Source organism: Lactuca saligna, chromosome 5 (genome assembly GCF_052625555.1).
Source record: "Lactuca saligna cultivar CGN05327 chromosome 5, ASM5262555v1, whole genome shotgun sequence".
In the NCBI taxonomy this organism is placed as follows: Eukaryota; Viridiplantae; Streptophyta; class Magnoliopsida; order Asterales; family Asteraceae; genus Lactuca; species Lactuca saligna.
This window is the reverse complement of record NC_136421.1, coordinates 147868759-147883763: the sequence shown is the minus strand read 5'-3', so window position 1 is coordinate 147883763 and position 15005 is coordinate 147868759. Positions and strand designations below refer to the sequence as shown.

The 15005-nt window shown below is 33.9% G+C and overlaps 1 protein-coding gene across 1 annotated transcript; it reads left to right on the top strand.

Moving 5' to 3' along the window:
* Nucleotides 1-8458: 8458 nt before the first annotated feature.
* On the top strand, nt 8459-14461 carry APC7 (tetratricopeptide repeat (TPR)-containing protein). The gene is made up of 19 exons (XM_078958192.1): nt 8459-8691; nt 8805-8873; nt 9194-9244; nt 9410-9544; nt 9652-9714; nt 10181-10296; nt 10486-10570; nt 10766-10825; nt 10975-11020; nt 11315-11388; nt 11492-11542; nt 11614-11814; nt 11892-11936; nt 12401-12494; nt 12583-12728; nt 12813-13042; nt 13189-13249; nt 13351-13447; nt 14190-14461. The coding sequence occupies exons 1-18, from the start codon at nt 8623-8625 to the stop codon at nt 13435-13437; spliced, it is 1683 nt and encodes a 560-aa protein (XP_078814318.1). The 5' UTR covers nt 8459-8622; the 3' UTR covers nt 13438-13447; nt 14190-14461.
* Nucleotides 14462-15005: the final 544 nt, after the last annotated feature.

Genomic DNA, 15005 nt, shown 5'->3' with positions numbered 1-15005 from the left:
GTGATGGAGTTCATTTATAGGTCCCAAACAACCGGAGAGTGATGATGTTGATCAATGGTGGCAGTGTTAATTGGAATGTGAAAGTCAGCTTAGGCGAGGTGTCTCCAACAATTGTGTATCAAACAACTTCGTTTCTTGAAGGATTAGCCTAATATATTGTTGGGATTCGAGATGGGAAATTGTTACAGGAATTCAAATATTGTAAATCAACACTCAGTTGATTGTATTTCTAGACATTATTCTTGAAGCTTGGATTTCTCATGGTATTTGGGACAATTTCATCTAAAATCTAGGTGGAGATGGATGTGGTTGAATGGGGTTGTGGTGGACGGTTTGTGGCAGGGTGGTCGTAAGGTGGGATTTTTTTGGTGGAGACGACATGTTTGTGTTTCTTGATAGAGAGATTGGTAGGAGTGATAAATTAGGTGGGGTGGGATGGGATTTCTTTTAGTTTTTTTTTTTTAATTAAAATAATAATAAAAAATATAAAAATAACTATTTTAAGGGCATATTCATCATTTTAGGTTAAGTATTGTAACGATCCAAATTTTCAAATAAATTTAAACTTTTCAAAAACAACCCAATTCATTAAGTTATTACAAAAAGGTTTTCAATACATTTATTATCAGAGTATTCCCAGGTCCATTTCATAAAACATAAACACGAGGAGCGGTACGATCACGCCTTTCCCTTGCCACAGTCTCCTGAAGAACCTGAAAAACATTAAACCACAATTGTAAGCCCGAAAGCTTAGTGAGATACCCCCAAAATACCAACAACATATACCATACACATAACATGCTATATCATAACGAATCACATAACAACCATGCATATCGGGTCTACTGTGAGACTGGTCCGCCGTGTCGGGCCTTCAGTCCACCTGGTCCACCCTCCGAGTCCAGTCATGCCCCTCGAGTCTGCAGTGTGGTTGGTCCGCCCGCACCGGGCCTTCAACCCACCTGGTCCACTCTCTGAGTCTACAGTATGACTGGTCTACCCGCATCGGGCCTTCAGTCGGCCTGGTCCACTCTCCGAGCCTCGGCACGTTTGGTCCGCCCTCGTGGGGCCTACAGCCTATCCGGACCGCTCGATGGGCCTTCGGAACAACCGGTCCGCACTGGGTATCTTGGCCTACAGCACAAAGCAGGACCCGCCTCAAGCCATCTCCAGTCCCAACAACCATGAGCAAATAAACATACAATCATATAACAGCTCATATTCAATCAAACCGATCTAGCAGATCACATAACATAACATACTCTAAGCAGGATACCGACCTAACCGGTCACTAGCAAATACCATCCTAACTACCAGGATGCAAACATATCAAAGCAATAACATAACAACAGATACCCGGATCTCAATCCGATAAAAGGGTCGGCCTTGGTACCTTAGACCCTGTTGATATAGTGATGATAACTCACCTCGCAACTGATGACTGAAAGGATAAAATCACGCTGTTGCAGCCTCCGACCCGAACTCAAACACTGCCAATACCCAAAAGACTGAATCCAATAAATACCAATAATTACCAAATTACCCATGGAAATCAACTGGTCAACCCTTGGTCAAAGTCAAAGTCTACCCCTGACTGACTCTACTCGCCGAGTCAACCCGATGACTCGCCGAGTCCTCATACACAGAACCTCCTTCAATTCGCGACCCAACTCGCCGAGTCACCCCGAGACTCACCGAGTCCAACAACTATGAGCCTACTCGCACATAACTCACCGAGTCATCCCTTGACTTACCGAGTCACAACACTTCCAAAAGAAATTTGGACCCTACGACCAAACTCGCCGAGTCCAAGAACAGACTCGCCGAGTCTACGACTATCTTCAACCTACAACTCGTTCTTCCAACTCACCGAGTTCCAGGCCATCTTCATCCAACTCGTCGAGTTGTTCTTCCAACTCGCCAAGTTCCAGACTTTCTTCAAGCAACTCGTCGAGTCCACCCATGTGACTCGCCGAGTACCACCGGGTCTGAATCCATACAAAAACTTTCCAAGCCATGCAGATGATCCAAACCATAGATCTACTTTTCCTAAGGCCATCCATCACGTAAAGTGGCAATCTTTACGTGAATCCAAGAAGATTTAGGCATTTTCACTCTAGGGTTTGGGTTTGGGACAAGATAGCTCCATCAACTACACAAGAACAGGGACTTTAATGCTCCTAAGACCTTCTCCACTCCATATCTGAGGTAGCAACCTCATATCTATCCTTCAAACTCAAGATGCCACAAATCTAAGCTTCCCACACAACCCCAAAATGATGAATCTAGAAGAACACAGCCCAAGAACGAGATATTACCTCAAAATGAAGCCCCCAATAGCAGGAAATCCGAATCTAAACAAAGTCCTTTGATCCAAGCCTCTTCTCCTTCAAGATTTCTTCAACAAACACTTCCCCAAGCTCCAAGTGCACTCCAATCTTCCACACACGCCCCACCGAACTATGACAAACATTGAGTCACTCTTTGCTACCTTTGCTTATAACCATGTAGTGTGCCGGTTAACCACACACGCTCCACTAATGTCTTCGCAATGGCACAAAGTGTAATTTCATGGAATTGCATCAATTCACTTTGCCTAAGTAACTAAGATTGGGAATTTGTAAAAACATTTAGTTACTTTTGTATTTCATTATACTTATAATTGAAGGTTGCGTCCTATCCTACCCGTTCGGCTAACGACCCTCCACTAGTCAAGAGTGCGTTGGGTAAGAGTGGATACCCATTCAATCGCCATTTTATGAGCAATTTCCTTAAACACCCCGTATAGACCAGCTTCGTGAATGAGACCTACTAACAGTAAAACTGACTTTTACTCATACATATATATAATGTTAGACCTTTAATGTTATGTATAGTATAGGGTGTATTTTACACTTTGAAAATACTAAGTGGTCAAATTTAATAATTATACCTTTAATTCTATTAAATTTTAAACCAAAACTATTATGGATTTATTAAACCTCTTATAATCATACTCCTTAATTAATTAATAAACCCATAAGGGTGTGATTTGAACCTTTTCAAAACAATACTAGGGTCTTAGAATTTAACATTCCTAATTAAAAAATTTATCAACTTTTAAATTCCAAAACTTGAGGGCAAGTTTTTGAAACATTTCAAAACATTAGGGTTAGAATTTAAATATATATCAAAATTAAACTTTTAATCAAAATTTAAATTCCAAAACTTGAGGGCAAGTTTTGAAACATTTTCAAAACATTAGGGTTTCAACTATTTAAATTTCAAAACAACAAAACTTTTGAGTTCAAATTTAAACTATAAAACCTAAAGGGGAAAGTATGAAACTTTTCATAACAACAAGGATCAAATAAAAAATAATCTAAATTAACATTTAATCACATAATTATCCATATTTGATTTATTTAATGATTTCTTGCAAAACAATTTACCAATTTAATCAAAATAATTAATCAATTATCACATGAGGAAACAAATATTTTATTAATTGATAAATATATTCAATTAGATCAAGAATATACTCATATATATATATATATATATATATATATATATATATATATATATATATATCATAAAATCGGATTTATATTGATCTAATATGATAAAGGCAAGTATCTCAAAGATAAATAGCAAGAAATCCCGAAAATAGCTCCATCTGACGCTTGAACTCGCCGAGTACCCCCATGGACTCGCCGAGTAGGGGGCAACTCGCCGAGTCCACAGTGGGACTCGCCGAGTCCATCATGCAGAACCACAAAAATCAAAATTTTTCAACATACAAGGCATCAATACAATAGAAATCTATCTAGGCTCTGATACCACTGATGGGTTTTGGTCATAAGAACATCCTATGTGCTCATATAAACCCTAATGCTTGGATCTAGGTTTCTCTATTGTACATGCAAGTTATCCAAGACTATAAACCCTAATTTTAGCATACAAGTAATCATATTAACATAAGAATGGGTTTAAGACATTACCTTGATTGTTATGTAGCAATAATAATCCAATTCCTCCTTGTATTGACTTTAGAAAGCTTAGAGTCACAAATGTCACTCCTCTAATAGTTCACAAACACCATAAGCAAGAGGATGAAGAGGAGAGAGGATGGAGGCTGCCCAAAACCGTGTGAAACCCTAGAATATTAATAAATCATATTTAATCATTTCTCTCCATAATTCATCCTATCAAGTTGCTTTGGTGAAGGCAACCCAAAAGGACCATGCACCATCGGGTGAAGTACATACCAAAATAGTTATGGACTTAGACACTAATCCAACACCTTTAAATAGTGAGACTATTAGGGTTATCTAACAAGGAAACCCTAATTTGGATGCTTAAGCCCTAAGCAACCCACAGACTCCCTCCTTAGAGGCCTAGGACGATTTCTAATGGGTTTCCCCATAGAATTCGTCCACCCCTCTAATACGGAGTCCATTAGCCCAATATTCAACTATCACACAATTGACAGTTCTAGTCCATTAAGTTTAATTAATATCTTTTAGCCACAAACTTAATTCTTATTAATTCCTGACTAATATTAATTAAACAATATGATTTCTCCTTTAATATATTATTCTCATAATATATCAATAAATCATAATTAATCCTTTCTCTCCATATTTCATCCTATCAAGTTGCTTTGGTGAAGGCAACCCAAAAGGACCATGCACCATCAGGTCAAGTACATACCAAAATAGTTATGGACTTATACACTAATCCAACAAATACATGTAAACACATCTACTAAGCACTGTTGAAACAGCCGAGAAGAATTAAGAATAGTGGACCATATGTGTCGACGACAATGAACATGGTATGCATAGTACATATTTACAGTCAGATTTTTTTGCCCCGACACCAATCCGGTTTACCAACTTCATATTTGGGAGACCATCCAGGCTCACCATATGGAAACAAAAGCGGATAATGTAGAGACATATAAGTAGGGTGCAGTTTACTAATACGTTAAGGACGACCAGTATTGGAATGAATCACAATGTCATAACGCGCACCGACAGTATCATCACCAATAACAATGCAACCTAAAGATCCAGTAAATCATACCTACAATTAACAATATCATTAAACAACCGAACTGAATATGATGGCACATTCATCTCATCAGCAAACTGTTTCGCAGTCTTAAACATCCGCACATATGCATTATTGTTTCTTAAAAAGGACACCAGAAACATAACAAATCTCTCGTCCATAACATTTGTCTGAGGATTTTGAAACGATCTTAACCTGTTATGAACTTCATTATCGGTATCAAAAAGATACAAATGGAGAAATCTAGGCCCCTTTACAGCATCAGGGCAGAGCGAACCGATCTTATGACTAATCTGTCCTGAAATCTTGAAAACATAAGAACCACGACTATCATTTACTTCATCATCCACATTAGCTCCAAAAGAAGTCATAGAGAACATACTATTATAAGCTCTAATGTCCCTAAAAAAATATGTCATTACGGAAAAGCGACATACATTCAGGTGGAAACTTAGAAGGTGATATTGCCATATTTATACTTATTTTTAGGCAATATTTAAGTACATTTTTATTAAAAGTCAGTAATTTGTTTAGAATAATGGTACTTATGAGCTTAAATGTTGTTTACAGTAAAAAAAGAAGACATTTTGAAGAAAAGGGGACTGAAAATGTTAAAGAAAGAAACTTTGGGAATTAGAAGAGTAAAAGTGAAGTAAATCTGGAGAAAAAGGTTATTCACGACGTGAGAATTAAAGGATTCACGACGTGAATCGATGGTTCTAGAAGATATGTACGCGGGTGAAGAAATCCTTGACGGGCACGGTTATCTATGACTCACGACGTGAATTTATGATTATTCACGACGTGAATCTATGGATAACAGCAATTATATAGATCCTTGACCTTGACGAATGGAGGGACTTTTGGGCAGAAGAAAAGGAGTTCCAGGAGACGTTTCAGAGCAAAAGAAAGGTCCTGGAAGAGGGATTTCAACACCAAAAGAAGTAAAGTTTTATATTTTAGTTAATTATGAACATGTCTTTCATTAGTTTTAGCTGTGTTAGTTTAATTACTATGATGAGCAGCTGAATCTAGCTACTCTTGCTTAGCTAGATGAAGCTTTAAACTTATGAATAGTTATATGTTTATGGATTAATTTGAGTTGGTAAAATTTGCTTGTGTTTGATTTGTATAACCTAGCATGTTATTATTTGTTTATCTAATTGCTTGATTGCATGTTCTGTGTAGCTTAGTGACCATGAAACTGCATGAACTTGTTTACCTAATAATTTAGTGAACATTGAATTGTTAGAGCTATGATTGACCAATCTTAGTTAGTAATTAGACTGAATAAATCTTAGCTGTGCTAGAGAACGTGAATTGTGACCATAATTGCGTTTATACAACAAATCTTACATAACATATTTACATTCATAATTAGTTATGTGTTTAATTATGTGTGAACATACATGGTTTGACATGAATTAGTTACTTATTGGTAAGATAGAACTAAATTACTAATATAACTAAAAACCAACTTAATAACCCATGATCATTAGCTAGCCGTAAGGGAGAAGTGGATTCAACTAAGCAAGAGTGTGTTTTTATTGAATTTGATTTAAGTTCATCTGATCTTGCAATATCAGATAAAACCCCTTATTAAATTTGTTAATAAATTAGGTTAATTTAATAGTAAGTAGATTAATTAGTAACACCATTCCCTGTGATCGATACCGACTTACCTAAGCTATACTGTAATCTGACTAGGTACACTGCCTATAAGTGCATAGATAGTCTAAGTTTGTTAGGTTATAAATATTAAAATCAGTGGGTACTTTTGTGCACATCAGAAGGATAGGGCATAATAACATCACCAGACTTGCAACAACGACTATATTTATGATGATGAGGTGTAGATAGCTTCATGCTCCTTTCAGAAAGCCAAAAATATGTGCCACAATACTCGCAAATACAATCACTATCCCCCATGTCAAGATATTGAGGAAGAACAACCTGACCCTCATCTGCCCTGGCGGTCGACCACGACGAGCAACAGGAGCAACCAGAACAGCTGATGATTACTCACCATCGCCAGCAACAGCTGAGGGCCCAACATGACCACAAAGTCGTTTCCGTAGACCATATATAACCAACTGCAAATGCAACAAAAAGCAGCGCGGGCGAAAACGTACAAAGGCAACAAAAAGCAACACACCAATATATATTTTTGAAATTGATTTTTTGTAGTGTATGTATTTTTTTTAAAGGGAAAATGACTTGATATAGTAAGATACTTTTTGAAATGTACACATTTAGTTCTTATTTTTTTATTATTATTATTATTTTTATTTTTATTTTTGTAAAATAAATCCTTATACTTTATTTTTTGTAACAATGCAATTCCTGTGACTAGCTATACCTGATATACCGGTCATATACAATTTTTTTTAGGGAAAATGACTTGATAGGGTAAGATACTTTTTAAATTGTACACATTTAGTCGATATTTTTTTTTATTTATTATTATTATTATTATTATTATTATTATTATTATTATTATTATTTTGTAAAATAAACTCTTATACTTTATTAACATGTACACATTATGTCATTTTCACCGGATTGTACAGATTTTGCTGATGTGGAAGCACATGTGACACTAAATAACAATTAATTAGCTTAGTCACCAGAGGTGGGTGATCATCCAGCAACAAGAAAAGAGCGGCGACCCTTCTCTTTCTCGTCTATCTTCATTCCGGTCGAACAACAACAACCAAACACCCTTTACCCGTTGCGTTTCTCCGATCGGTCTCTCTTTGCCTCCATCTTTGAAATATGTTGTCAGAAAAGGAAGAAAGAATCGACGAGGGGGCTACTAGAGCAGCTCCTCGCCGCCAACTACCGTCTATACTTCCTCATGCCTCCCCCTTCGACCTTGTTGTTTTTGCCATCATTCCTCCTTGCTATCAGTGATGTGTAGGAACACACAAAGGAGTCACTGGAGATCGGGGTTCTCCCTATTTTCATGATGAATAAAAGTTGGAAAAATCTCGTTGTTGATATGTGGATGCCACCTGAGTATTTCATTTCAACAAAATAAAAGAAAGGGAAAATGACTTGATAGGATAACATACTTTTTGAAATGTACACATTTAGTCCTTATTATTATTATTTTTTGTAAAATAAACTCTTCCACATCAGCAAAACCTGTAGAATCCGGTGAAAAAGATCTAATGTGTACATATTAATAAAGTATTTAAGGGTTCGTTTAGAAAAAAATAAAATAAAGATTAAATATGTACATTTCAAAAAGTATAATCATTATTTTTTTTAAATCATCACGTCAAAATTAAAATCGGTAAACTGTCATTACGAATTATTCGTTGATTGTAGTTTAATTTTTGAATATATATTTTTATCAATACGAATATATATTTTTTATGCAGTTTTTCTAGTCATTGTTGTCCGAATCAATTCCAAGTTTCCAACAAAAAAAAATGCTATAAAACCCGTGAGAAACCCCCAACGCAAAGGTTTGAATCTGCAAAAGGGTTTTTGTGTTTGAATCGAAGGCGGGCTTCAACTTTCGAGTGTATCACTGACACCATCCAGTCGGAGTCGAAAATGGATGTCCCCAAAGATCAGATGTCTACTCTTCTCGATTGCGGTCTTTATAACTCTGCTCAAATGCTCGTAAATCTCTTTCCCTCTATGATTGCCACCATCCAGTCCGATTCGAAAGTAGTTTTACTGATGATTTCATTGCAGTAGACCTAATTCGATTCTTTTGATTTGACCGGAGATAGGGTTGTTTCCTTGTTTCTTCATCTTCTGTGAATAATGACTCCAGCCCACATCTCAAGGCTGAAAATCTGGTGGGTATTTATCGTGTAATTTAACCAATTTCTTTAATGGTACTCCCTGAGCTGCACTAGTCACTTTCTAACTTCAAAAATTCTGTATGTATTTACAATTTTCCAAGATAAATTGCGACATACTATCATCTTATATAAAGGGTTTAATTTAGTGTCTACCTAGCAACAACATTCATATCATATTCCATCATAGAAGTGCTAATTTAACTTCCAATAACCGATGTTACTACTTAATGTACATAACACCTGTTTTTTGTACCAATTTGACATCTTTTGTCCCTGCATTTATATTTTCTTTGTAAATGTTTATTCTGTTTCAGGCTCTCCATGGTGATGCTTTGTTTCGAGATAAGGAGTACAAAAGAGCTATTGTAAGGTTTTTCAAATGGATATATATTTTATAACTTCTTGCATCACTGTCTGTTTTCTTCTGAAGATAGTAAACAATATTGATGAGTTGAATGCTTTAAAAGATGTTACAATTCCCAACAAAAACCAATTTTCATCTAATTACTCTCCCCCTCTCTTATCTCTAGCATGTGTACAAACAAGCATTGCAATACCACAAAATCATTCCAAAAATAAATGCAACAACTAGAAGTTCGTTGTCCACATCAAACAGGTCTTCTTCCCCAAATTCTTTTAATGTATCAGCAATAAATGAAAACGAGGTAATGGACATATTCTCTTTTCATTTATGTCTGTTTACCCTTTGTTTTACTTTTGTTGAGATCAATTAATCAAACTATTGCAATTTGTTTTCCTTTTTGAATATCAGGTGAAGTTCAAAATCGCGTCTTGTCATTGTGCCATTAACGAGAATAGAGCAGCTCTTGCTGAGGTTTCAGACTATTACTCTCATCCTACAAGTTATTGTTAGTTACTTTTGTAAATCCTGAAAATTCAAAGGCAATTGATGAAGTAAAATGGTTTTCATGTCTATGCACACAAGATGATTCCTATTTTGCGCATAATCTAATGTTTAAGTAACTGATATGAGGCTTATGCATGAATGTCAATGTACTTTCATTGGTTTGTTTGATATATCATCCTACTTTCATTTCTTCCTATTACAAGTTGCAACATTGTACTTTGAAAACTATACCCAATAATAGCAATGTCATTTAAATACAAAGCAATTTCTGGTGCTTTAAAATGAAAAATATGAAAGTACAACACCATAATTATTGGATAGAATTCCAATAATAGAAAGAAAGGAAAGTAGGATGCTCTAATACACAAATATATGAAAATACATTGCTATTTATTGGACTTAACCCTTTGAGTTTAACTACACAATTTTACAGATGGAGGCTATTCCAAGTAAATCAAGGAACTTGCAAATGAATCTATTGTTGGGAAAGCTTTATCAATATTCTAAACACATTCGTCCTGCCATTGCTTGTTACAAAGAGTGCCTAAGGTCTGTTGCTTGTAGACTAAATTACAAAAATGGTCCTTGAGTAGTGAGTATCGCTGCTTTTTCCAATATTGGCCCCCAAAAGTTTTCTGTTGCAATTTTGGTCTTATTTGAGGTTTTTGTAACGTTTTGGTCCCTTATTTGAGGTATTTGTAACATGACTTATGTTACAACATGGTCTCCATTTTGCAGACATTGCCCATATATCATTGAGGCTATTACATCATTGGCTGAGTTAGGTGTTCAAGCAAAAGATATTTTTTCATTGCTTCCACAGGTGTGTTGAAGTCACCTCCATTTGGTTTATTATTCATGAACAATGTATAATGTGTAGTTCTTTTTCCTATTAATGGTCTTCCCATTTGTGTGGCATAATAATTATTGGCTTGAGCTAATTGGTTAATATTTTGAGTCTTTATTATTTGTTTTAGAAAATTGTAATCATTTTTGTGTTTCAAATTTGATGTTGAAGACACCTAACAGAAGTGGAAGGCCTCCTTTTGATCAGTTTGAATCCAACCGTTGGTTGCAAGTGAGTTACTAACACATGTTGCTCTATATTTGTTTATATTTTGTCATATTTAAGTCTTTCAATTCTCTAGTTATTAATACATGTTGCTCTATAAGATGTTCTTTTTGTCGTCCAGAAATATTATAATGTTTATGTTCTTTTTTATGCAGCGTTATGTTGAGGCTCAATGTTGTATTGCATCAAATGATTATAAAGGTTTGTCAACTTTTGTCAATATTAGACTTTTTTTTTTTGGGATAATTGTAATTCAGTACAGCAAATTATCATCAAAACATGTTTAGGGGCAAAATGACTTGAGAATTAATGACTCCATAATGAACAATTTAGTTGTTAGTCAATCACAATGAAAAATAGAGATTCCTTTCATTGAAGTAAATAGTCCTTATTCTGTTTATTACATACTAAGTAGAGCTTTTTTGAATTTTTTTAATTGATGTGTACGTTTATTATTATTATTAATTATTATTGACATAATTCATATTTACTCAGGTGGTCTAGAACTTTTCTCAGAACTTCTTCAACGGTTTCCCAACAATGTGCACATATTACTTGAAATAGCAAAGGTCCAAATCCAAAATACATTTCCTAAATTTATCTTTCATTATTATACCAAAATGTTGATTTTCATATATCTTCATATAATCTGAAAGTAATTTTCATTTATAGGTGGAAGCTATCATTGGGAAAACTGATGAAGCCATTATGAATTTTGAGAAGGTAAAAAACACTCCTTCTAATTCGTATTCAACATCTTGAAACCTGTACTCATTTTTTGTTTGACTTTATAGATTCGGTCAATTGACCCTTATGTGGTGACATATATGGATGAATATGCTATGCTTTTGAAGCTAAAATCAGATCCATTAAAGTTGAACAAATTGGTGCATGATTTGCTAAACATTGATCCAGCTAGGCCTGAAGTGTTTGTGGCTTTATCTGTTTTGTGTGAAGGGAAAGATGACAGAGCTGCCTTAACTAATGCTGAGAAAGTAATATTTTTGTTAATTAGTTAGTTAGTTTAATTTTTTTAAATGCTAATTGTTTTTATATTTGTTATTGTTACCAGAGCATACGAATTGATGAGAGACATATAACTGGACACATAGTGAAGGTATTGCCTAAATTGTCACTTTAGAGTGGAATTGTTTGCATAAAATCTAAATATTTAAGGTGTGTTTGATGAGATAGAATGGAAAAAGTAATGGAATCAGGAAGGTAATGGAATGAGTCATTACATTCCTTGATAGTGTTTGGTCATTGGTTGGTAGGAATGGAATGGATTTTTGTAATTTCTTTTTACATTATAAGTAAATAATATGTATAGCTTTTAGTCAACTTATACATTATTGATGAATCCAAAAAATGATCTATATTCCATTCCATCTAACAAAACAAGCCTACTTTTTTCATTCCAATGGAACGGACCATTCCATTCCTTCCCCAATTCCATCATTACCAAACACAATCGTTATATTTATTTTCTGTATTTTATCCTGGAATAACAAGTTTGATTGTTTTTATTGCTTAATATTCATGCCAATAAAATGTCATAAACTGACATCTTTTAGCTTTTAGGGCAACTTGTTTCTATCAATGAATCAACCAGAAGCAGCTGTGGTTGCCTTCAGATCTGCTCAGGAATTAAGACCTGATCTGCGTTCCTATCAAGGTGCATTTGCAATTAAAAAAAAAAAACTCAAAATATATTTATATATAAAAAATAAAAGAATTGTAATCGTATGATGTTTTTTGTTCAGGGTTAGTTCGATCTTATCTGGCAGTTTCGAAAACCAAAGAAGCATTATATGCTGCAAGAGAGGCAATGAAGGCCATGCCTCAATCTGCAAAAGCTCTAAAACTTGTTGGTGATGTATATGCTAGTAGTTCTAGTGGAAGAGAAAAGGTATATAATATAATAAAAAAGTAATCAGTTTGACTTTAAAAAGTCAAACAAACAAACTAAAGTGAGGTTTGAATTTTGAAACAGGCTAAGAAATTTTACGAGTCTGCCCTTAGATTAGAACCCGGTTACCTTGGAGCTGCATTAGCATTGGTGGATTTACATGTGATGGAAGGTCGCAACTATGAAGCTGTAACTCTTCTTGAAAGATACCTTAAAGATTGGACTGATGACTCACTACATGTTAAGCTTGCTCAGATTCTTGCTGCTACTAATATGCTGCAGGATTCCCTCTCACATTATCACGCTGCTTTGAGGTAATAAAATCTGTTGTTTTTTTTTTTTTTTCATCAAATTTCAATTCCAAACACAATACAACCTGTTTTGTCTGGTGTGAAAAAACATGGCAAAAAGAAAGAAAGAAGAGAAAAGGCTTAATATGTTTTTTTTTTTCTTTGTTAAGGATTAATCCTCAAAATGAATCGGCAAAAAAAGGGTTGGAACGATTGGAGAAGCTAATGAAGGTGTGTTTTGTTGTTTATATGTCCAAGATAATAACTATGCTCTTAATTTTTTTTTTTTAAAAGAAAATAGTTAGAAAATATGGATTGTTTTGTTTGGTAAGGGAGTTGATCCTGATGCTCCTGAAGAAGAGGAGGAGAACGATGGTGATGATGGTGATGGTGATGCTGAAGAGGCGGAGCTTTTATGATGGATCAAAGGTAATTTTTTGTACATCTTATGTTTGGTTAATTACAAGAAATAGCAACATACTTTCATTTATTTGTTTTTTTTTTTTATTTTTTTATTTTATAACATCTTACTTTTATTTGCAGCACTTTACTTCCATTTTTTCTTCATATTAAAATGTTTTGCTTTGAGAAAACTACCCAATTATAGCATTGTACTTTTAATTATTTTTAATAAAAAAACCACCCAACTAGTTAAAGTAGGAATTTTTTAAATGGTCAAGAAAACTATGATGATTTAATTACTACAAAAAATTGTTATGTGGCTAATTCTATAAATTGATGAAAGTAGAAGTGTTCTTTTTATTTTTATTTTTGTTTTTTTTAAACATATGGATACATAGGTTCTTTCATTTAAAAAAATAGTTGCATCTCTTATCTTTTTGGTTCCTTTGCATATATCAATGGGGATTTTGCCACTTACATATTTATCCATCGTGATTTAACCATTATTTTTCAATCATTCAAAAGAGCATTTTCTCTATTACCTGGTTCTTAAAAGTACAATCTACAGAAAAACATAACATTAGTCCACTATTTTTATCAATTTAGCCACTCAACTATTTTTTTTAATCGATTTAGCCAATGAATGATTATTGATACTAATCATTAAGAGTAATACCGGGTAAGCGGAAAAGTGTTTCTTTTAAAGGGTTAAAAAAAGACTTTTTTTGTATGTTGTCTTTTTATAAACATATATATGACATATTTCCAGGTTTGAAATTGGTCATCTTTTTGTTCATCTACATGTATATCATCAAGATCTTATATAGTCCACCTTCAGATGGAGATTAAGAGAACCTAAAAGCGTCTGAAAAATGTTTTGACCAATTTAAATTTGGTCAAAAAAATGTTGTATAAAAAACTTGTAAGGTAATGCGCTCATAGCTTCAAGTTGTTTGACAAGCTAATGAGCAAAAGAAATGATTCAATCGTCTATTATTCAGACATGTGTTATTTTTCCTTTAAAACTTCAATTCTTTTATAGATTTATTTACTTCTTAGTGATCTTAATCATATATAACTCTTAATCATGTAACATTCATTTATTCAGCTTTATCAAACGTTTATTCTATTTTAGATTGGTGGGGTTTATACCTTTTTTTTTTTTATTTTTTTGGTATAAAAGAAGATGGGTTAAGCAATACTAATTTCATCATCTTTTCATAAATAAATTTCAAACTATTACAAAAAAAAGTAGTGATCAAAATGTATTTGGCAAAAAGTCAAAGTTTTAATGAAATATATATATGAAGCATGGTAAAAATAGTTTCGGTGCTGGATTAATTAATTAATCTTCTATGTAAATAATTACATACATACATAACACTCATTCAGGCCTTTAAAATTAGTGCAATATCTATTTTTATTAGGAAGTTTTATAATTAATTAAGCTTGTATGCAAATAATAAGTATATAATAAGTATACAGAACACTCATCGAAACCTTTAAAATAAGATCAATATCTATAGTTCTTATCAAGAAGTTTTATAATTAATTAATTTTTATTTCATCTCTCGAATAAACAAAG

What these genes read in the sequence shown, in the direction of transcription:
- APC7 (XM_078958192.1), top strand. Translation starts at nt 8,623, where the DNA reads ATGGATGTCCCCAAAGATCAGATGTCTACTCTTCTCGATTGCGGTCTT. An exon ending in TTTTTTCATTGCTTCCACAG is followed by an intron (nt 10,571 to 10,765) that starts GTGTGTTGAAGT and finishes TTGATGTTGAAG; the next exon opens with ACACCTAACAGAAGTGGAAG. An exon ending in TAACTGGACACATAGTGAAG is followed by an intron (nt 11,937 to 12,400) that starts GTATTGCCTAAA and finishes TTTAGCTTTTAG; the next exon opens with GGCAACTTGTTTCTATCAAT.